General features: G+C 38.6%; 3 protein-coding genes across 3 annotated transcripts in view; 1 reads left to right on the top strand and 2 right to left on the bottom strand.

Moving 5' to 3' along the window:
- Positions 1-574: 574 nt before the first annotated feature.
- Positions 575-15,190, bottom strand: nexmifa (neurite extension and migration factor a). The gene is made up of 4 exons (XM_005165218.6): positions 14,690-15,190; positions 7,329-7,450; positions 3,574-7,147; positions 575-3,192 (listed from the first exon to the last, which is right to left on the bottom strand). The coding sequence occupies exons 2-4, from the start codon at positions 7,399-7,401 to the stop codon at positions 3,060-3,062; spliced, it is 3,780 nt and encodes a 1,259-aa protein (XP_005165275.2). The 5' UTR covers positions 7,402-7,450; positions 14,690-15,190; the 3' UTR covers positions 575-3,059.
- brwd3 (bromodomain and WD repeat domain containing 3) overlaps positions 12,531-23,572 on the bottom strand; it is a 134,787-nt gene continuing 123,745 nt past the window's right edge. The window contains exon 37 of the mRNA XM_073952151.1: positions 12,531-12,936. The gene's annotated coding sequence lies outside the window, so the exon portion shown is untranslated. The remainder of the gene's footprint in view (positions 12,937-23,572) is intronic.
- uprt (uracil phosphoribosyltransferase (FUR1) homolog (S. cerevisiae)) overlaps positions 15,958-23,572 on the top strand; it is an 8,824-nt gene continuing 1,209 nt past the window's right edge. Inside the window, 6 exon segments of the mRNA NM_207091.2 lie at positions 15,958-16,366; positions 18,965-19,007; positions 19,274-19,343; positions 19,459-19,521; positions 22,241-22,402; positions 22,902-23,000. Coding sequence (NP_996974.2) covers positions 16,113-16,366; positions 18,965-19,007; positions 19,274-19,343; positions 19,459-19,521; positions 22,241-22,402; positions 22,902-23,000 — 691 coding nt within the window. The 5' untranslated portion in view covers positions 15,958-16,112.

Here is a 23,572-nt window from a genome sequence, read left to right as displayed (position 1 = left end):
GGTGGACAGGGAGAAGCAGCTCATTTGCATTTAAAGCCAGAGGCTACAAAAACAGCTGCACTATTGGCCTTATTCTCAATGCGGAAGTGCGCTCGTTTTTGCGATTGTTTTAGAACTTCTGATTCGGTTTCCTATGAGAAAAATGACCAGGAATAATAAACGGTAGAACACGGTCAAACAACTTGTTCTACAAACAAGTGTGTGCATGACTATATAGACAAAGTAGAATATTACGATAAGAAATATATCAGTTTACAACATCAATCAGAACGAGCTGTTTTTAACGTCTAAAAATAAACAGAAGTGAACGAGACCGGGAGTCTCGAGCCAAAAAGATTCATATGGCTGTGCCCGCTCGTAGGCAAAGAAGAAGATGAACAGCAATTATCGAAAACAGCTACACTGTACTCAGACACCAAAATGGGCAGATTTTGGAGGCGATAATAAATGATCTGATTTGTATTTGAGCTGAAACTTTAGACACATTCTGGAGACACAAAAGATTTATCTTACATCTTGTCAAAGGGGTAAAATAGGCACCCTTTTAAAAGTTATAAAAATAAGACAGTAGTGAACAAGTGATCAAAAGCTCTTTTAATTAATATTTATTCCATAAACATGATTACAAAACTCAGCAAGTTACCAATATTACATTTGTCACCATACAGGCTTGATCACAAATATTTCAACTTTTGTGACAGATACAACAAAAACAAAATACTAGAATCATTTACATGAAAATCTATAAAACAGCAATGAGATCACAAATTAGTGTTTATTGTTCCACTGTCTGTTTTCATGGTTTCTTTTTTAAATGTATTCTTTAAATTAATATATATTTTTACTAGAGCACAACACTCTTACAACAAGATTGGTCCAATTACAAAAACTCTCAACAAAGAGTCACAGCTTGCTCTCCTTCTCTCTCCTTTACAATAGTTTTTTATTTATTTTTTATAGTATTTTCAATTTTTGGTTTTAAAACAAACAAACAAAAAACAAATAAGAGAGAGAGAAAGGAAAAATAAAAAGAAAGAAAACATCATGGCAATTAGCAACCTTTTCGCTCGCGGAAAAGGGAAAAGAACGAAGCCACAGTAAGAACGACCTCACATCACTTTCTAAGAAAAATATACACTTAGAAAATATGTTACAAATTGGCACAATGAAAAATATACAGGTCATCATTTTTTTCCTACATCAAGAGAGTTCGTTGATAATCCACCTGGCGAGAAGATAGACCAGGCAGTAGAAAGTAGTTGTTTTTTTTTCCTTGATGATGAAAAAAGGCAAAAGTAGTTACAAGTAATGCAGTGTCAAATAAATCATGAAAATAATACTTCCAACTTGACAATATAATACATTCATAAATAGGGCACGATTAAGTTTTTGATATGCCTGTTTTCACTTTACATGATGCACTTATAGGGGAATAACACTGTTTCGGAAATGATATAAATATGCGTGTGCTATAAAGTTCACTCTACTCTCGAAATCTGAACAAGAGCACCCGGCACTGGCATCACAGATGGCCTGCAGGTGTAACAACAGTACAGCAGGGGGCATCAGAGAGAATGAGAGATGCGAGTGCAGTTGGGTTCCCTGAGTCACGGACCTGAACCAACTGCGATACATCTCTATTCCCTCGGCATGGGGGAAAACAATTATATTGGAAAACAAACCTTAAAGGAGTTTCACCGATTACTTTTCTGGTCTTTTGCTTGACGAGGCTGATTTGCCTCAAATTAATTCATTCAAAAATCAAGAGGTTTTCAGAGGAGCTCATTTCTGATTCACAACTCCAGCTGTGGATTGCCACTCATCATCTGCACCTGCTTTCGTCAACATTTTCTCAAATAATCTAACCATAGATCAATCACAGCATCGCTTACAGCGTTTGAACTCTGAAAAAGGAGGGAATTGTTCTCAAACTAAACGAATGTAGTATCTGACAACTCAAAGTGATCATAAATACAAATAAAAAATCGATTCCAGGGAGTCGTACAAATCAAAATCCTGCAGCAATGTAGTAAACAGTACATGGGGTAACCAAGTTGGTGTCTTTCCCTCTTTTATAACACAACAAATAACATTCCAACAGCAATAGAAAAACAATGGTTTTGAGATCAGGTAAGAAAAAACAGGCGATTCAGAGAAAGTAATAATACAGGGGATCAGCATTCACATCACAAATTCATATCATGTTTTAAATGCATGCACATCACTAGCAACAAATTAGAAAAACCTTCAAAAAAGATTTGGTCCGGTTCTTAACTGGTTTTAAGGGTGTAAAATTCATTCAAGGTACAGAGAAATAGATTTGCTAAACTAGAAACTTGGGGAAGTAAACAAGTTAGAATGCATTATATGTCTTGTTATAAGAAGGAATGATCATTTTCTTACCTTGTTAACACATGAACAGTGAGCTTTTACCATCCAGAAACTGATTGGAATGAAGGCAACCAATGTTTTTCTCTGCCATTTAGCACTTCGGCTTCCTCCCTCTAATCCTTTCATGCATCTTTCATTTCTTGCTGCTAATCTTGAACGAGCCAGGTGTGTAAAACACAGAAAATAATCCAAGAACATTTTTTTTTTTGATTGTTGAGACGACTCCTTGCCTGTAGCTGTTTATACAGATGTGATGCAACAGGAGTGAATCTCAGATTAACAACTCCCCCGCCCCCACCCCACCCCAAGCACACACTCACGCTCTTCAATCACTGCCACGTTATAAAACAGCAAATATTTATGTAGATAAAAATGTCTGTACATTTAATTGTTCATAGTTTGGCACATTAATTTGAACATGTCTGATATAATCTTGTTTTGTAAATAGTGCATATGTTTGTGTACAACAGCATTTTGATACTGGCAGGAGGAGATTCACTGGTGAACAGATGAATGAACCTCCTTTTCACAAGTTCTAAACAAACTAAAATCTCTTTTGAAATTTCAGAACCTCAGAAAACAAGCGCATCTCAGTTGAGATGCTTTCTTTCAGCTTGTCAAAGCCCAATATTCTGAGGAGTTGGCACAGAAATGAGGGGAATCGATTCTTAGCACAGAATACTACACATGACCTTTGACCCCTGAACAGAAGGCAACCATTTGCTGAGAGACAGAGCAGGGCGCTGGGCTTGGTTTAAACCACGGTGCTGTGGCACTGATTTAACACTTACAGTGTTATAGCTGCAACGGAAAACAAAAAGACAAAAAAATGTATATTTAGATCAACACCACACCGAAAGAGAATCTTCAAGGCATTTCCTTCTTCAGAAACAAACAAAACACAAATAAAACAACCAAATATTTGTCAGATAAAAATGAAACAAAGCAGCAATGGTGAGTAGGGTGCAGCCATGACAGTGAGACTTCAGTCAGTCTAGTAGGTAGTTTAGCAGGGCTGACATGCAGGATGTGCCTGCCTTCCAGTGGGCCAGGCAAAGGATTGTGGGTAAAGTCAGTGCCATGCAGCTCTGAAATGTGGAAAGGATTTTAGGAGGATTTGGCAGGGTGCGAGGGAAGGGAACGGAGCAAAAGAAGGGGCACATTGCAGAGAGAAAATATTACCTCCGTTTCTCGACCAAAGCGGTCAATGCTACTCCTTTTACATCCCTTTTGCCCGCTAAGAGTTCCTCACGGGCAAATTTAGCACTGGTTTTGTGACGGTACATTTTTTTGTGGGCTGGGCGGTGTGGGAGTGGGAGGCAGTCCAATCCGAGGGTGGGAAAAAATCCTGGTGGGAGAAGTTTAGGCAGTGCTTTACCACTACCACGACCAGCTCCTTTCTTCCCTCGACCTCCACCTGAGGCACCTCCTCGCTTTTTAAGGTCAGCGGCACTACCCAGAATCTTCAGAGTCTGGCTCTGAAGGGCATGTTGACCTGGTGACAAGCAAGGCCCCCAAAGAGGTTCCACAGAGGCCCTCATGAAGCGCTGTACCTCAGCCATGCCAGACACAATATTGGACAGTATGTTTGATGGTTCCTGGAATTCTCGTTGGTCATCGTTTGACACACCCCCAGCAATAGGCCACTCCCCTTGAGCTCCCATCAAGCTAAGCGATGGGGTGGGGGATGAAGCTCCACTTCCTGACCCTCCGCTACTTTTGGCTGCTTTTCCCTCTAGCAAAGCTTTGATCTTTCGCACAGAGCGAGAACCTTGACGTGGGAGCTTTGCTTTCTCTCCTTTTACTGTTTTAGTGGTTTTGGTCTTTTTAGGGCCTTGTCCATTTTTCCCACCCTTTTTTGTTGAACTTTTGTGATCCCTTAGCCCCACTTCTTCCTCTGCTGTGTTGAAAGAGTGTATCTGAAGGAGATGTGGGTTTCCCTCTTGATTAAGCTGTGGCACAGCTCCACAGTTCCATTGCACATTTGCCTCTGCTGCCTCTGAGAACTCTCCAACTTTTCCACAGTTCCCCAGCACCTGTGGGGAAGAGTTAGGTGTGTCTGGTGGAGACATCTCAGACAGCGATGAATGACGGAACTTGTCAGGGGTAAAGTTAGAGATATCCAGAAGGTCAGTGGACTCTCGAAGTGGAGCAACTTCTTCTAGACTTTGCTGTAGGACAAGACGTGGGCTGCAATGCGGCAAGAAGCCATCATTGATCTCACTGATCTCCTCTTCCCTCTCCCTTTCTCCCTCTCTCAGGCTGAGCGAGCTGTAATTGCTAGAGGTAGCCGAAAGTGACCCCAGGGAGTTAAAGCTAACTAGTCGCCCTACACCACTGTCACTTCGAGACCCAGCCGGACTTAAGCCATAATCGGCATCAGGTTGGGACTCTTCATATGATACCCTGCACCCTGATAGAGATACTTGCCCATAGCCTGCGACATTCGTACCATCCCCAGCTAACACAGGCAATGGAGTGGGAAAGGCTGATGGCATCATAGGTGACTGGGTCGGGATGTCTGGGGAGAAGGGCAACTGGTCAGCAGATGGTTGGGATGGCCATGAAATGGGCTGGTTAGGTTCAGTAAGGTTTGGCTCCACATAACGTGTGTGGTGAGGCCCGTGGTTCACAGATGGAGGAGAGTGGGGTAGCTCTGATTCAGAGGGAGGAGAGAGAACACAGCTTTGGACTGGCTGTAATGAGGTGTTCTGCAGCCCTGGTTGGAAATAGGTGATGCTAGCAGTGCTCGATGACTCAGAGGCTTCAAGAAGTGTTTGCAAGTATCCCCCTGGGAGGAGTTCAGCATTCCCATTAGTTTCTGTAGCAGTTGGGGTCAAAGTGCATTTTTCAGGGGAGGTTTCATTTGTGACATTACCTTCCATAGAGTTACTAAGGTTTTCTGGTAAACATGGGCTATACTGCTCAATCTCAGAAGCTTCAGGGACTTCCTGTGTCTCAGCTTCTTTCAACTTTTTTAAACGTAGTCTTGCTTCACTTTTGAATTTCTTTATCTTCCCTGTTTTACCTGCCTTTCTTCTTTCCTCTCTCTCCTGTGTTCTGCTTTTAGCCCTGGCAGTGTGTGTAATTGAGGTAATCTCCTCTTTTGGTTCCTCTGTGCTTTTCAGTGATTCCGTCCCCTCTGACTGATTGTTGATAGGGACCACTATAGTTTGGCTGGGGAGGGAATTCTGTACTGCATGGATCTGCTGGATCCTGAGTCTGGCCATCCTGTGCTTGCGTTTGAGTTTAGTGCTTGGTGGTCTTTTGCAGCCATTGAGACGTTTGTTTGTTTCTGCAGCTCTCAATCTATTTTGCTCCTGCTGCTCTTTTTCTCTTGCCTGCCAGTATGCTTTTAACGGTGCAAGTCTCTCATAGTGTAGGAGAGCATTTGGACTCAGACAGACGACAGCAGGTGATGGTTCGACTCGTCCCAGCCGCACTCTCATATGTCTCTGTCCTTTGAACCGATTAATGATTATGTATTTAATGATAACAGGTGGGTCCTTCCTATTGGACCGCCGCCTCTTCTTCGGGCACCAGTCATCATCACGCTCCTTTTTTACACCAGCGGGCTGTTTCTCACGTTTTTCTGCATTTTTCTCACTTTCTATAGAGTCCACATCGTACAAATAGTCTTCTCTGTAGGCCACCTTCCTCTTGGCTCGGAGGCGGTAGCTTAGCTGGCTGGAGGAGCTAGAGTTTTCTCTGGATAAGCAGCCATGTCGGAGGGAGAGCCCGTGATCTGGGGAGCCCGTGCAAGAGCTGTCATCACTAAATTCACCAGAATCTTCTGGCGAGTTACTGAGGTCAAAAATAAAGTTACTGTCAGGGCTTATATTGGGGTTCACATGATCATCAGCTTTAATCTCAACAGATTGTTCTGGTTTCTCTTTTGGCCCCTCCTTTCTACTGCATGGTAAGCTGGGAAAGAAACCTAGCTGAGACTCGTTCTGTAAGGCAGATTCAGTCCTCTCCTGCACTCCATCCTGATAGGACTCATAGCGTATTTTGAGTGAGCAGACATCAGTACTAAGTGCTGTCTCCTCCTCTTGAAACATGTAATTCTCTACATCTTCTTCACAGAACAGGTTGACTGCAAGTTCACTGCGCGAGCATAAATCCAACAGCTCCATACGGCTCTCACTGATGAGAGTTTCTAGACAGCTCCAGTCCTGTGCTTCCTCTCCGAGACCTTCGTATATGCTCCTGGATGCAGGATCCTCATCTGATTCGCTTTCCTGCATTGACCTCCCTTCCTCAGCCCCTTCATTGGTTACAGCTGGATTGGCAGGGCCGCTGAGCAGCTGGTCAGATAGAACCTGGTCACCATAGCGACCTGCGCTGGGGGCGGGGCCAAGGCATTGCAAATTGATGCTGGCAAAGCTGAGTACGGACTCACAGGATTCCGGTTCTGTCTGATTTTTGGGGATCAGACAGCTAAGGCAGTCTCCACCCCTGGAGTCCATGTTGGAGAGGGATGACCTGTCACAGGTCTGCGGCACAGACCAGGGCGTCACAGGTTTGGAACAGGGCACAGAAGAGAGAGATGACAGGGAGGAAAGAGAGGAGAACGAAGAGAGCGAAGAAAGAGAGGTGGTGTTGGAGACAGATCCATCATGCAGGTCAGCTGGGCTAAGAGGACCTTCAGAGGTCTGACTTTGCCCACAGAGGGAGGGCAGGGACAGCACAGCAGGAGCAATGTCATCGCAGCGCCTCAGATCTTCTGACACATCTGCCAACGGGTCATGTGGTTCTGAAAATAAAAAAGCACAAAGATCCTAAGTTTTTACTGACAAATACGTGTAAATGTAGGTATATAGAAATCTAAAGACAGTTTTATTAAATAATGGGTAAATAACAATAATTAGGACAACATATTTTACATAAGAGTAACAAACAAATAATTGCGCAAATAACTCATTTATAACTCCTACCATTTTCACTGGCATCTCCTGGGCGAGGGCTTTGATCTGCCCCTGAGAATCGGGACTCCTGTAGAACATCCATCAGTTTGAACTGAATCTCTCTCTTATTAACATAATTATTACTGTCCAGCCTGTAGAAACACACAAAGACACACACAGTAAATGCTAAAGAAAATCAGCACTATCCACAAGTCTGAATTTTTTTATATAAAAAAAATCACTTAGCAGCAATCTCGATGTGACAGATTAACCGAGAACTTAATAGTATATTTTCAAAGGGGTCATGACATGATAAATAACATTTGCATTTATCTTTTGACACATAAGTGGTCTGTGTGGCATTAAAACATGCTGTAAGCTCCTTGAAATGTCATTTTCATAAACAAAACATATATTCAGTCAAGCATTAATAATGGCTGGTCTGGATAAAAGGTGGCATGCGATGTCTCAAAAGGCACATATATTTGCATATAGCCTGCTTCCAGAGCGCACTGATGAATAGCTCATCTCACCATAAGCCCCGCCCATTGACATTTAATCACTGACATATACTTTTTTCCAACAAAGAGAAAAAAATAGAATAAACGTACAATAATAATAATAATAATAAATAAATAAATAAATAAAAATACATAACTGGGCTTGAGGAGGGTGGTTGCTGAGGTTGAGGTGCTGTAAATCTCTATAGACACTGGACAAGAGCAGTAGTATGAACATATGCCATCAAAAGGGTGTTAATATGACTTTTGTGTCCTCATATACAGGAGAGTACACCCGCCTATACTTGACATCAAAAGCCAGTATTAATTATAATATACATTCAGACAAATTTTGCTGTGATAAATTCAGTTTAAACAACTTGTTTGAATCTCTACACAAACTTCAGAAGGATCCCAGCAGTAGTAACAAGTAAATTATTTATTTGTGAGGGTAATTGTTTTTCTAGATTGGGTCGGGGCATTTGTTTTCCAGTTTTTCCAGGTCCAGAAAAATGCAACATAGGCTCATTCTGAAAGCGTAGCCCTATATACATTTCTGGAGATTGCAAATTATGTAGCCAAAAGTACGTAAAGCTGCATTTCCGCTTAAAAACAAATGCTACAGGGCGTTTTGATACAGTACCTTTTCACACTTACTAGCTGAACGATTATCTACTTATGGATTATTTTCCCGCTGTCAAAAGTTTATCTAGTTAGCTCGCCATGTACGTCGATGGACTTAAGATGCAGAGAGGAGTTGACCACAATGACAGAGTCCAGTGAAGAATGGTTCCAAAAATCAGGTAAAATCTGGCTTTTCTTTTTCTGAATTGCTCTTTAAAACTATTGGTTAGGTTTAGGGAAGTGGGTGGGGGGTCATTCGGTGCTTTTTAAAACTCTACTGGCTGGGTTTAGGGATGGAGGAGGGTGGGTCAGTTGATCATTCAGTCGACAACAGCCTCTGGTGGATTTACGTGAGAACAGCAGCCGTGGCACTTACGAGAGAAATTTGAGGTCTCAAAAAGCGTACACAGCGACTTTTGATGGATTTACGCGAGAACAGCAGGTGCGAATGGCACTTGCAAAAGAAATTTGCGACATCAAAAAGCATACACAGCGGCCACTGGTGCTTTTACACCAGAACAGCAAGTGTAAATAGCTCTCACTAGACAAATTTGATATTTAAAAAGTGTACACAGTGGCCTCTGGTGAATTCGTGAAAACAAAAACGTAGCTCCTGTGACATATTTTGCGTTCTCCAGAAATGTATATAGCGGTACATGTTCAAAACAGAAATTTAAATTTAAATTCCCAATAATTCAGGAGCTAATTTATTAATCATGCTAACTATGACTCTTCTCTCTCTAGTTCTTCTACAATTTGTGTCCTGTTTTCACCTTTTTGTGCATCTCTCTCTCTCATACACCAGTATTACAGTGAGTTGTATTGTTTTACATCATTCTGTCCTCTGATTGCCCTTCACTGTGAAGTACAACTCTTGAGGATGTGAAAGAAATGAAAGAGGTTTATAACAGCACAGAAACAGAAAAGAAAGAGCGCTCTCTCTTGCCCCGGGCTGTGTGTGCATGTGTCAGAATTGTGTGCCATATATGTAAGTAAAAAGACATGCAGGTTTTTATTTAAATAAATAAATAAACATGACAGCGCTGCATATGCTGTAGGGAGAAATGCTGATCTCTAGTACCTTTGAAGTGTTCCCACGAGGTAGATTTACATAGAAATTCACAACTGACCTATTGAAGATTTATGAATTACACAAGAGTATTGAAACTGTTGAGTGGGCATCATGTGTATTTCAGTGACTATGATTACGGCTCTGAATTATAAATAATATCAATTTATATATACAGTGCTCAGCATATACAACTACACCCCTCACAAATCTGTCTATTAAATTAATATTTCTAATAGGAAGCTATACAATATATATATAGATAATATTTTATTAGTCAGTACTGAAGCCAAATCTGGAGCTTATCTGACTAAAATCTAATCCAAAAACTAGTACACACAAATTTATATGTTATAGAAAAATATTAAAATACAAATAAAAAAAGGTAAAATCAAGAGAAGAGAAAAAATATAGAAATGTAGCAGATATTTTGTAGGTTGTAATTTATTTTTGCAATATTTTGCTTGAATTTAATTGTATTATCTTTCAATTTGTAAATATGTTTGGTGATTAAAATAGTATTTTAATAAATATATCTGTTTAATAAATGTTTTTGTTTAAATACACCAAAATACATTGCCTATATTCACTGAGAAATGGATAAAAATATTCAAAATGGGGTGTACACAATAATGCTGAGCACTGTAGATAAAATAAATACAATATAACCATATTTTTACAAATCTTAATGTTAATATCACTGAGAATTCCAAATGAAACTAAAATATAATTCTGAAATACTAAAGTTTGGGATATAAAATTAAAGTCTTGTCTCTTATATGAAAATCACCATGAATTTAGATATCTACAGCTTAGAGATTACTATAATAAAAAAAAGGAAACTCTGAATAAACACTTTCTATTCACTCACTATAATGATGATGAATGTCTGTAACAACACAATACCTAAATTAATCTCTTTTGTTAATGCAGTGTTGATGGGTCATTTCTCCTCATCCACACTATATGTAAAAGTAAATTGGGTGAGAATTAAAGACTAAAATTTTGGAAGCAGACTGGTATGATATGTGAGAGATCATCAACTTAAAATAATAAGGTTCTATCTAACATTTTTGTCAAAACTGAGTTGAAATGACAACTTTTTTTACATGATGTGATGTTTTTTCATAAGTTTTAAGACTTTCTATTAAAAAACAAAACAAAAAAGGTTTTATCTACAAAATCGAGCTCTAGCTTAGCTCTATAAGATTCTTTCTGTTAGCCAATCAGCATTTCGAATACACTCACAAAGACCAATCAGGTTCAGCTTTCTTTCAAATTTCACTGGACTGCTCCGTTGACAGCAGAAAGAAACACAAAATCAAAGTTGACTAAATGTCGCATCACATCAAATTGAGAAGAAACCTGAAACTAAAAAAAGGTGTGTAAATATGATGACTTTTAAGCATTTTTAAACATTTATATAAAATGTTACATTTTACATTGTTGTAAGATTTTTATATGTGTATATATAGTCTGTAAAACATTTTCAGTGTTTATTAAACTCATTTTTTGATTGATTGTTTTCCTTAAAATCATTAAATTTGATATTAAGCCATGAAGGGCAAAGAAATTTAATTCATGAGGCATTCAAAGTAATTCTGTAAATATAACTAAATAATTCATATAGAGCATACAATTCAATAAATGTTACTATATTAATTACATAATCTGCACTGAACAAAATATATAGCACAGCATTTGTTTAACTTGAAAAAGAAAAAAAACATTCACCTAAAAACATTAAATAAACAAGACAGAAAGCAAAAATGTAACTTTCCCAAACATCAACATATTGATATTAAACACATTTTTTTGGTTTAATTAAATAAATAAGCAGGCTGATTGTATTTACAGACTCAACATTAAAATGTAAGCAGTGATTTGAGGTAATTGAAAAAATTCAGGCAATGGAAAAACTAACAATTACGTTGAGGGTAAAAAAAAGGTTATTTTCAGAAAGGTTTGGGAAAAATGGTTTATATACAGTATAAGGACTATAAAGACATCATCATTTAAGAGAATGGTATTGGAAAAGATACTGTATAGCTATCTGATGCATTTGGCCACATTTTTAACATGCAAATGTATGTGGTGTATAAAATTACAGTGCTCAGCATAATTGAGTACCTTCCATATTAAAAATGTTAATTTTTTCTATTTCTCAGTGAATATAGGCAATGTATTTTGAAGAATTTAAACAAAACTGGTTTATTAAACAGATATGTTTATTCAAATAATATTTTAGTCACTAAACATATTTAAAAATTAAAAAATAATACAATTAAAATGTAAAAATTTAAAAGAATTTACAACCTACAAAATTTCAACTATATTTTTTTGCTTCTATTAATTTTTCCTCTTTTTAAATTTGTATTTAATATTTCTCTATAACATAGAAATTTGTGTGTACTAGTTTTTGGACCGTTATCACAAGTTATTTTGTTAGATAAGTTCCAGATTTGGCTTCAGTACTGACTAATCTAATGTGTATGCACAAATATAATATTGTATAGCTTTCTATAGAAAATATGAATTTCAAAGATAAATTTGTGTACTCATAGTGTGTACTGATATATGCTGAGCACTGTATGCATATTCATTTTGAATTGTACATATCCACTGCTTATATACATTGGTAATTATGTTCATATCTATCTGCATACTTCTTTTTATTAATAGCAAGCTGTACATATATTTATCTTTTGTAAATCTCTGATCAGTTAATACGTCCTGTATATAATGTTCTAGTATACATCCAACTGTAAATATTATGGCAGTTTAATACTTTTAAATCCTGCACTTGCTGCTATTGCACTCCTGGTTAGACCTGAACTGCATTTCGTTGCCTTGTATTTGTACATGTGTAAATGACAATAAAGTTCAATCTAATCTAATCTAATCTAATCTAATCTAATCTAATCTATTGTTATACAGTTGAAGTCATTATTAGCTCCCTTTTAATTTCTTTTCTTTTTTAAATATTCACAGAGCAAGGAACTTTTCACAGTATGTCTGATAATATTTTCTCTTCTGGAGAAAGTTTTATTTGTTTTATTTCAGCTAGAATAAAAGCAGTTTTTAATTTTTTATGTACCATTTTGAGGTCAAAATGATTAGCCCCTTTAAGCCATATATTTTAGATAGTCTACAGAACAAACCATCTTTATACAATAACTTGCCTAATTACCCTAACCTGCCTAGTTCACCTAATTAACCTAGTTAAGCCTTTAAATGTCACTTTAAGCTGTATAGAAGTGTCTTGAAAAATATCTAGTCAAATATTATTTGCTCATGACAAAGATAAATAAATCAGTTATTACAGATGAGTTACTAAAACTATTATGTTTAGAAATGTGTTGATAAAAATCTGCTCTCCCTTTAACAGAAATTGGGGGAAAATAAACGGGGGGGGTAATAATTTAAGTGGGCTAATAATTCTTACCTCAACTGTGTGTGTATGTATACAGTAATGCATGTTAGCATGCTTTTTTCTGTTAAATTTATTCATTTATTTATTTTATTTTCAGCTAAGTCCCTTTATTAATCTGGGGTAGCCACAGCGGAATGAACCATCAACTTATCCAGCATATGTTTTACACAGCGCATGCCCTTCAGACACAACCCAACGCTGGGAATTCTGTTCAATAACTGTTCTGTATTGTAAAAAATTAACTAAATAAAAATAAAAGTAATGATTTTTTAAAAATCAGCATAAAACATAGTTTGCCTTATAATTTCTGAATATAATATGTGTTTAGACACTGTTGATGGCAGAAATCCAAGCAAGAGAAAAATTCCACAACAGCACTTTTGAACACATTACACACCACAATCCATTCTCCAGCATGTACTGCTTTCCAGATCTGGAAATGTCTATGTAACGATCTAGGATTTGCAATTTCCAAACCAGTAACAGTATGAGAAAAAGCCCAGGGCTGTTCTGGGAACAGCATGGCTGGGCTCATTCTTGCCATCTTTGCAGACAGAGAGATAGAGAACAGGGCAGTGGCACTGTCTGCAAACTGCTTTTATTAAAAACTAAATTAATATTTATTCAGCTTCAACATCCACCCAAGAGACAGACAATGGAATTACAAGAGAGAGAGAGAGAGAGAGAGAGAGAGAGAGAGAGAGAGAGAGAGAGAGAGAGAGAGAGAGAGAGAGAAAGAAATATAGAGCATAAAAGAGAATGAGAAACAGAATCCATTTTGGTGTGAGTTTGTTTGATCTTTTTTTCTGAGATAAATACATTTGCTGCAGTCTGTCCTTGGTCAATCTGTCAGACAAACAGCCCAAATATAAAGCAGTCAGTCATTTGTGGTCACTGAAGGCATGACTATACACTGACTGGAGCTTTAAGCACTGCAGTCTGTGTGGAAAACAAACACAGCCTCTGCGTCCACTCGATTGACTGCTTCGTCTATTGATAGATTCTTGTGGCAGAAGCTGTGCACGAGAGAACTTCGGCTCTGTTATCATCACCCCGCCATCAAAGAAACTTCCATAACAGCATCCCAGCACAGGTGTCCGGTGACCGACAGGTCCTCCATACTCTACACACGATGATATCTAGAGCCTGAAAGACGAGCACGCTTTCAGCATCTCGGATAACCTAGAGAATTTACATTATTCAGAGAGACGTAACAGGTTTGAGTCCAGCCTTAATTATTGAAGGCCTGGTGCGCTATGATACGCGCCCTGCTATTCTGCATCTCCAATCGCCAAAATGCCGCATCGGTCGCAGGCGCTGAGCCGCGCGCGCCGACGCCGAGGACAGGAAAATGCGTAAAACGGCGTACAGAATATCCCCACATGACAGAGTCAGTGTTTCTGCTATCTGTGAACGAGTGCGCATGTAGCTGTGGCCTTGGCTTGGGGGGATGTTGTGTAAAAAGGATGAAGAGAGAGAGATAGCGACAGAGAGAGAGAGAGAGCGTGTATGTGTTTGCCTCACGTATTCGTCATGAGCACCAATGCTCTCCGTCCCTTCAAACGATGGCCTGCGGCTTATGGCTTTCGCAGGACACTGAGCATCATCTCTATGGCACACACACACACACACACCTGTGCAATATGGACGCATCATGACAGCTGACATTCGCTCCTCCATTTCTCCCCATTGCAGCGTTTGACGCGCGTCACACTGGCTCACTCACCGCATCACGCACGCACACAAACACGCACAGCCTACTCACCTCCCGTTACACCCGGGCCGCGCGTCCCGCCCGCTCTTAAGCCTCCGTTTGGTCGCTCGGCGTGTGGACTGCTGTCATATGATGTTGTTGTTGTTGTTGTGTTTTTGTAAGCCTCTTCAATGCAGCGCCCTCACCATGTTTGCCCCGTCTCGCGAGCCCGGACTGCCTCTCCGGTAGCAGCAGGTGGACGCACCTCTCGCGCCTCGGAGCCCCTCTACCACTCCATTTTATCCCCTCGCGCTCCAGGGTTTCCAGGAAACAAACAAAGGTCTGCTGCAGCCCCTGCTCCTCGCCGCATGCTCCCTCTCTCCCGCTCCGCTCTCTCCTAGAGCCGCTTTTGTTTTTGCCGTATGTGCGTGTGTGACGGAGACGGGGGTGTGCGTGCGTGCGGATGTGTTTTTCCCAGCTGTACCCCGTCCGTCCCTGACAACGACGGCGCGCTCGTGCGCTGCTGCTCCCCCTCTTCTGAGACCTGCCATAAAGAGCGCGCCCCCATATTTTGCACGGCGGCGCGCTGAGATGTCGGGAGCGCGCGCCACTGCTGAACAGGTGCAGAGGCGCACGCATGCGCACGAACGCTTCTCAAGCAGCAGCTAGGGGTCTCTGCGGATTTAGATTATTTCACACAAACTTGTTTTACATACGCAGTTACAAACAAACAAATACATGTATTTGTGGAATTTTGGGAAAAGAGACAAAATGTTGGAAATACATTTAAATAAAAATGTAAAAATAAATCTTTGTTTATACAACTGTCTGGTATTAAATACTCAGTAACAGAAAATATCTGCTAAATAGTTCTACTACTCGTCTATATATATATATATATATATATATATATATATATATATATATATATATATATATATATATAGAAATTACTATATAGAAAAAACTAGGGTTGTTTGTTTTTCAGACTTTTAAAATATTTTAAAATATCCAATAAATCTGAAAATTCAATGTAATGTTAACAGTTCTATAATTAGCCTATGACACATTTACTAATTATTTTTTAATAATTGCTGTACTGTTTGTTGGAACATTTTCTTGATTTTGTTATCACCTGTTTACCTTGTAATAACAGCTTAATAAACCGTTTGTCGTGAAGCACCAGTCAGTCACTTCTGCTGGGCCTCTGCTCTGACGGCTTGTCTTGAATGAGGGCCGCAGTGTCCCGCCCCTTACGTCAATAAAACTTAGATTGACATGCCTTCTATCTAATCATGTGTACGGGGGATGTGACGTCAGGTTGTTTTTTCCCGGGAGCGTGCGTCATGTCGCCTCCGCTCCGCTTCAGATATGGCGAGAAGGTGGTAGTAACGTATACATTCACGGAAACCATCCACCGCGGAGCAGCCTTCATTTAAGTGGACCAGGCGGTATAGGGAAGTGATTTCTTCTTTTTTCTGTAGTTTGTAGTCCTATGGAAACGGCCATAATCGAGACGATGCCGTGCCATAACCAGCAGCTTAATAATAACAGTGAGAGCCCTGAACACGCCGCCAAGCACGTCCGCTTTGCCCAGAGCAGCGCTGCCGCTGCGGAGACCTGTCAAAACGACGCCGAACAGCCTGAATACCAAACCACAAGCGAAATCCATCAACAAATAGGACCTCAGCTGAAGCTGTTGCCATTAAACGACCAAATACGAGAACTTCAGACTATCATTCGGGACAAGTGAGTGTCCAGTCCGCCTTTGAACCGGATTTGGATTGAGTGACCATTTCGAGTGTCCACATGCAGGCCAGATCTGTGCCATATGCTTCCATATCACTGCACGTGCACACAGACATAAACCCACATATCACCAGAATCTACAAGTAGCATTAGCCACCTGCCGTAATGCATCATCATTTGTGTAGACATGTGCTGATTTATAGTAACACGGTATATCGCGATAATAAATCAAGTAGTTGCACGATAATATCGTTTGCATTTCAAAATAGGAGGAATAATTTAAGATTTGCTTTGCTAAATATATAACTCTGGTTTTAGTAATTTTAGTAAATCATGTTTACGGAAAATTAACTATTAGTTAATAGTCAGCACTAATGCTTGAATGCTGTTTATTTTAAACAAAGTTTAACTTTTTATTCTGGCCTGAGCCCTGAGGCATTGATTGAATTGTGTCAGTTTGGGTCGATTCTTTGCAGGCCTGTTTTAAAACACTTTACAATTAGGCTCTTTTTGTTAACAGTCATCAAAATAAACTGCTGATGAAAACTGTTGATTAAGTACTTAAAATTAAGGATGTCATTTTTATTAACCATACTTTGTTAATGGATAATTTCCAGAACATAACCAGAAAATAAATTTAATTATTTTGTGCAATATAACGTTATGGGTCAACAATGGGTAAAAAAAAAACAAAAAAACAAACAAACAAACATGTAGCGACAAACATAAATAATTTGAAACATCACTAGTTCAGTTTACAAACACCTCATTCAGTTCACTAGTATGTTCACTATTAATGTGCCAAGTGAAAATGACTTACTCAGTCCAATCTTCAAGAAGAGCCCAGTTACCACTTCTGTCATATTTTCTGGCTTACTTGAGATTGCTTATGTCTCCCGCTTCCCTGATCAATCTGCACAGTTTTATCTTATCAAGATCTCTTTCGATCAGACTCCTTATCAGATTTACTCCTGGTTTCAACATAATAATATATGCTCGACTGCCTCTAGCATTTTAAAAATACAAATATTATTTAGGCAGGCCACTATGCCATTATTTAATTTTGCTGTTCACTGCGCACGAAACAATCACCAACCAACGAGCGTGATTGTAAATGTAAGAAAGCTGATTGGCTGAAAGTGACTACCTTTATGTGTGCATGTCCACACAGTTTTGCTTGCTGATTTTCCCTCGGACTCATTCACATTCTCTCTTACACACACACATTCAGGTATTCACCACGCAAAAGTTAATGCTAGATCAGTTAAAATAAATACCAGAACGCAAAACACGAATAATTAACATTTCCCGCAACAGGATCCCACAAGATCTGGCTCAAATTAAGCACTGTTATTAACCCATTTAAATCTTTGAATTCAATAGTAGTAACTGTTTTGATTTAATGGAGCTAATAACAAATTAATTCATGGGTAATAGTAATGCTTATGTCTGTAACAAATGTAGCCATCTCTCACTGTTGATGATAATCAGTGTTTGGCAAAAGTTACTTTGTATAATCCTAAAGTTACTTTGTTACAAGTTTAAGTCTCTTTAACTAAAGTGGCTAAATGTATCACTTTGTTACTTTTTAGTCATGAGAAAGTGTGTTATTATTTTTGTGTGTGTTTAGTAGGGTTGTCACAATACTGGAATTCGGTACTAATCGATACTGAAATTTAAAAACATCCATTTCTCATTAACATTTGAGCTTTGTTTAAATGTGTCACGTAGTTACTTTTAAGGAAAGTCATGTGAAAGTGTGTTATTTTTATGTTTTTTTTGTAAGGTTGTCACAATGCTGCAATTTGGTACCAATCGATACTGATTAAAACATCCATTTCTTGCAAACATTTAAGTGCTGTTGAGCACATTCTTAAACACCACTGATTTGCCATTGTGTTCATGTGCTCAACAGAAATGACTGTGATTGGCCGTGAAAGTCATCAGTTCACTGAACTCACCACTGTTTACTGAGCTACAGAGACACTGGATCGTTTTTACGAGGCAATTCAGTGGATAGCTCATATGTCAGCTTATAGACGAACCAGCTGACCGATAGACTTTGAAATGCTCCAGTGTCCCTGTATCTGTGGTTACACCCAGTAAACAGCGGTGAGTTCGGTGAACTGATGACCTTCACGGCCAATCAGTCATTTTTGTTGAGCATGTGAATACAATGGCAAATCAGCAGTGTTTAAGAACGTGCTAAACAGAGCTCAAATGCAAGCAGGAAATGGACATTTTTTAAATTTCAGTATCGATTAGTACCGAATTCCAGTATCTTGACAAACCTAGTTTTTAGATAGGCTTAAAATTATAATGTATTACCATTTTACCCAACACAGATCCTAATGCATCAAGTAATGTTACTAATAGGGTCTTGTAAAGCTTTACCCATTGAACTTTTTATATTCCTTCTGCAATTTCATTTATCTGAGATATTTTACTCTAAACATCTTTATACATGACATTGTTTTGTTGTTATACCTATACTGTTATGAAATATCCTGATAATATCATATATTGTGAACAAGAAAGCTTGATTTATTGTCAAATATATTGTAACAGTTTGTGACTTTTCCCATTTCTCTGTCTCAGAACTACCAGTAGAGGTGATTTTGTGTTCTGTGCTGACAGATTGGTAAGCATTGTGTGTAAATATCATATTCGTGGTTTATAAGCAGCTATTGTCCTTGTAAATAAAAGCAGCCCACACGAGTAATTTTGCAATCAACACAGAGAATGTATGGTTGATTGCATTTCACATTCACCGTAGTACTGAAGAATCAACTTGATTGTTTTTTTTGTATTGCAAAATTAGTATTGACTCATGTTTTGTATTTGTTTGCTCCCCCTCCCTTCTCTCAATCTGCATCTTGATTGTTTGTTTGTTTGTTCTGCTCCCAGATCAGATTAGTTGTGGAAGAAGGCCTCAATCAGCTTCCATACAGTGAATGTACTGTAACCACACCAACAGGTGAGCCGGTTAGCATGCTGATGACTTCCCCAGCACACTGTAATTCCTTTGTGTATTAGCATGACCACCATTGACATTGGAGTTTGTGTACTTACATTCTGTCCACCTCATGCAGGACATAAATATGAGGGTGTGAAGTTCGAGAAGGGGAACTGTGGGGTCAGCATCATGAGGAGTGGTGAGTCTCAATTATTCACAAACAAATGCTACACTTTTTAATGTGCATGTCTTTAAAGCAGTGGTCACCAAACTAGTTCCTGGAGGGCTGGTGTCTTGCAGATTCTAGCGCTAACCCTGATCAAACACAGCTAAACAAGCTAATCAAGGTCTTACGAGGTATATTCGAAACACCCAGACAGGTGTGTTCAGGCAAGTTGGAGCTAAACACTGCAGGGACACTGGCCCTCCTGGATCAAGATTGGTGACCCCTGCCTTAAAGTATACGTCTGAAACTCAGCTTGTGAAGGGCCGCAGCTCTTCACAGTTTTGTTCCAACTCTAATTAAACACACCTGATCAAACTAATTGAGTCCTTCAGGCTTGTTTGAAACCTACAGGTAAAGCTGCGGTCACACCGGGCTTTTCCTCCCTTACTTTTAAATTTTCTGATGACTTTTGGAAACAGGTTTCAGGGTTGATTTTTGATTCATTTTACAAAATAATTAATATTGAAGAAGGCATGATTCTATTTATGAATTGTAAAACTGGCTATGATACACTCGATAATGGTTTGAAGTTGATCATTTTTCTTGGGAAGTTTGTCTATTACTCCCTCCTTTAATTTTTTCTGTAAAGATTACACATATTTTATAATTCTTTGACCTCAATTACAAGAAACAAGAAAGCTATAAAAACCTCTCTAATAATGAAAAAATTATCTGTACAATCTAATAATTTAAATATGATGGATCCCCTTATATATATGTTACACTTTTTTTGTTTAATGTATGTTCTGCATTACTAAGTTTTGTATGACTGTTACATATGTTATCATATAATCTTGTGTGCTTGTCAATTATATGCATCAATTAAAAAAAAACAAAAAACTTCCATTTATACGTACACAAATGCGTCAGACCATTTCGCAGGTTGCTGCGGTGCAAAGTTCAAGCTTGGTGAACTTTGACCTGCGAAATCGCATCACTTGGCTGCGTGAGACCAACCGAGGATCAAAACATGACCTTACTGGACAGAAATGTACAACATGGAACAATTGCTCGCTTTTTTAATGCCTAATAATCTTGTTTATTACCACCCCTTTTCGTAGCGCCGCACGACAGAATTTTGCATTATGAAACTCTAGTGTGACCACAGCTTTAGTGTGGTGAAACAGATTAGAACTAAACTGTGCAGAGATGCGGCCCTCCACGAAGAGTTCAAGACCTGTGCTTTAAGAGATTAGTTCCCCTAAAAATAAAAATTCTGTCATAAATCGCCTTCATGCTGTTCCAAGACCTTTGTTGATCTTCGAAATGCAAATTAAGATATTTTAGATCAGTGTTGGTCAACCATGTTCCTGGAGCACCAACAACACTGCATGATTTGGATGCCACTCTTTGAAAGGCTTTCAATTTCTGCTAATGAGCTGATGATCTCAATCAGGTGTGTTGGATTAAGGAGCAATTTCGGACTTATAAGCGAGGTAAGCAGCCGCTTAAGTCCTCGAGGAATTAGGGGGTCCAGACCAATGTCAAGAAGCCTATATCAATCATATAGCTCTTTTTTAAATTATCTACCATGTGTTGTAAAAGCCATCTATAACTGTTCAGATTTGAACGTTATTACTTTTTTTTTTTATTACTTTTACTTTTCAAAACTGGGGACCCCAATGAATGGACCGCTCCTTTCGTACTGCACATGCGCAAGTTGTAAGCGCTGTGGTTCACACTGCCAATCTGCCAGCGATCAGAGTAGAGCTGAGGTAGAGGGAGATAGTGTGCAAGAGTGAGAATTTTGAGAACATTTGGGATAGTAGAAATCAGACAAACAATGAAACGCAGCTACAGCATTGATCCTGCAGAAGTTTAATTACTGCATTAATTTTACATTAGGTAGATAAATGTTCCTTTAAATATTAAAGTGTAGAAAATAGATTTTTAACATGCAGTTTATTTACAACATTAAAATTAAAATAAAACCTAATCTACAGAGAATGTTTTGAGTTTCAATGCTCGGGCCCCACATCTGAAATTGCTTAGGGCCCCCAAATGACTAAGTCCGCCCCGTTAAGGAGACATGGAAAATGTGCAGAGCTGGTGGTCCTCCAGGAACGTGGTTGAGAAAAATTGTTTTGGATAAAATCTGATATTTTCAAATCCAGATACGGAACAAAAAACATTGTAAAAACCCTTGAAACACATGAAACTTCTGTGGTTCAACTGTAAACAAAGTCATTTTTACATTCGTTTTAGAATGTTACAGTTGAACCTCTGAAGTCACATAGACAGTCCTGACAATGTTATTGTTTCCTTTTCTGGACTTTCTTGTGACCCTTGCTGTATATCAATGGTCTCAAACTTAATTCCTGAAGGGCCGCAGCTCTGCACCGTTTATCTCCAACCACCCCCAACTCACACCTCCCTAATAGTCTCTAGTAGTCTTGAACACCTTGATTAGTTGGATCAGCTGTGTTTGATTAGGGTTGAAGCAAAACAGTGTAGAGCTGCAGCCCTCCAGGAATCAAGACCTATGCTGTATATGGAGGATGAGGGAGCTTATGTATTTAATCTAAAATATCATAATTTGTGTACTGAAGATGAAGAAAGATCTTAGAGGATTCGATTGATATGAGGGTGAGGGATTAATACAGGAATTATACTAATTTTAATAAATTAATAAAACTATAAACTAATAAAAATATATTAAACTCATACTTTAATATGTGTGTTATGTGAACAGGTGAGGCTATGGAGCAAGGACTGAGAGATTGCTGCAGATCAATCCGTATCGGGAAGATCCTGATCCAGAGCGACGAAGAGACACAAAAAGCCAAAGTGTACTATGCAAAATTTCCTCCTGACATCAGCAGGAGGAAGGTTCTACTCATGTACCCTATACTCAGTAAGTACTTGACCTCTGTAGCAAGGCATTAAAGAGGTAGTTCACCTGAAAAAATTTAAAGGGTCATTATTTACTCAACTTATTCCAAACCTGTTTGAGTTTCTTTTTTTTGTTGAACACAAATGAAGATATAATGAAGAATGTTGGAAAAAACAGCTGTTGACTTCCATGGTATTCTTTTTCCTACTGTGTAAGTCAGATGTCAATGGCTGCTTTTTCCCCCAGCAATCTTCAGAATATCTTGTTTTGCATTCAACAGAAAAAAGAAATTCCTAAAAGTTGAGAACCACTCGAGTGCGAGTACATGTTGTGGAAATTGTAATTTTGTGTGAACTGCCTTTTTAATCCAACCCATGAGCATCTCTACATTTTTGATGTTGACAGTGTTGGACAGTTTGTGAATGAAAGGAAGGAAAGGCTTTGCAATTCCCAGTTCCATCTGTGTCTACATGAATGTAATTCAGTTCTGGCAATAAAATATAACTGTTATGTGTTTCAGGTACAGGCAACACTGTGATAGAAGCGGTGCGGGTGCTGACTGAACATGGCCTGCAGGCCAAACATATCATACTACTGAGTCTGTTCTCTACTCCACATGGTAAGACTTGCGTAAAGTGAAGATCCCATTTATATTCTCAGAATAACTCTCTGTATATTTGAGTTATCTTAGTAGTACAGGCCCTCTTGGTAACAAATGGTGTATATTTCTAAAACTATTTCAACTTTGCTCTAAATCCAAAAGTCAGTATTTTGAATAGATTCAGTAATTTATACAATTGCTTGTTTAAAAAAAAAAAAAAAGGTTTTTGTATAACTTGTGTGAGATTAACATAAGAGGTCAGCTGATTAATTGGGCTGCAAATTAGGTTCATTAGGTGCAGATACATTTGTAAGCAGCTTGATGTTGTATAATGTGTATAAGTGCCATAACACTGATGTCTGTTTGTTAGTGAACAGTTATTTTTACCTTCTGCAATTTATACTTGTGATTAAACAGTTTAATTTGATAAATGTTAAATATCTAAAAAGAGTGTGCATTATAGTCCACTGAGTAGACAGGCTTTGTTTTTGTTTTTTATAATAAATGTTTAATTTAAGCAATTTTCTGTATCATACCTAATTATTTAACTTTTGACTGATGAAGGGGAAAAAAGAAAATCAAGTTTTAAA

Source organism: Danio rerio, chromosome 5 (assembly GCF_049306965.1).
Source record: "Danio rerio strain Tuebingen ecotype United States chromosome 5, GRCz12tu, whole genome shotgun sequence".
In the NCBI taxonomy this organism is placed as follows: Eukaryota; Metazoa; Chordata; class Actinopteri; order Cypriniformes; family Danionidae; genus Danio; species Danio rerio.
This window is presented reverse-complemented; position numbering and strand designations above follow the sequence as displayed.

Bases quoted from the DNA above. Each gene is read 5' to 3' on its own strand.
- nexmifa (XM_005165218.6), bottom strand. From the start codon at position 7,401: ATGGATGTTCTACAGGAGTCCCGATTCTCAGGGGCAGATCAAAGCCCT. The intron at 7,148-7,328 runs GTAGGAGTTATA...TTTTATTTTCAG, and splicing joins AGGAGATGCCAGTGAAAATG to AACCACATGACCCGTTGGCA. The intron at 3,193-3,573 runs GTAATATTTTCT...TTTCCGTTGCAG, and splicing joins GCTTTGGTCGAGAAACGGAG to CTATAACACTGTAAGTGTTA.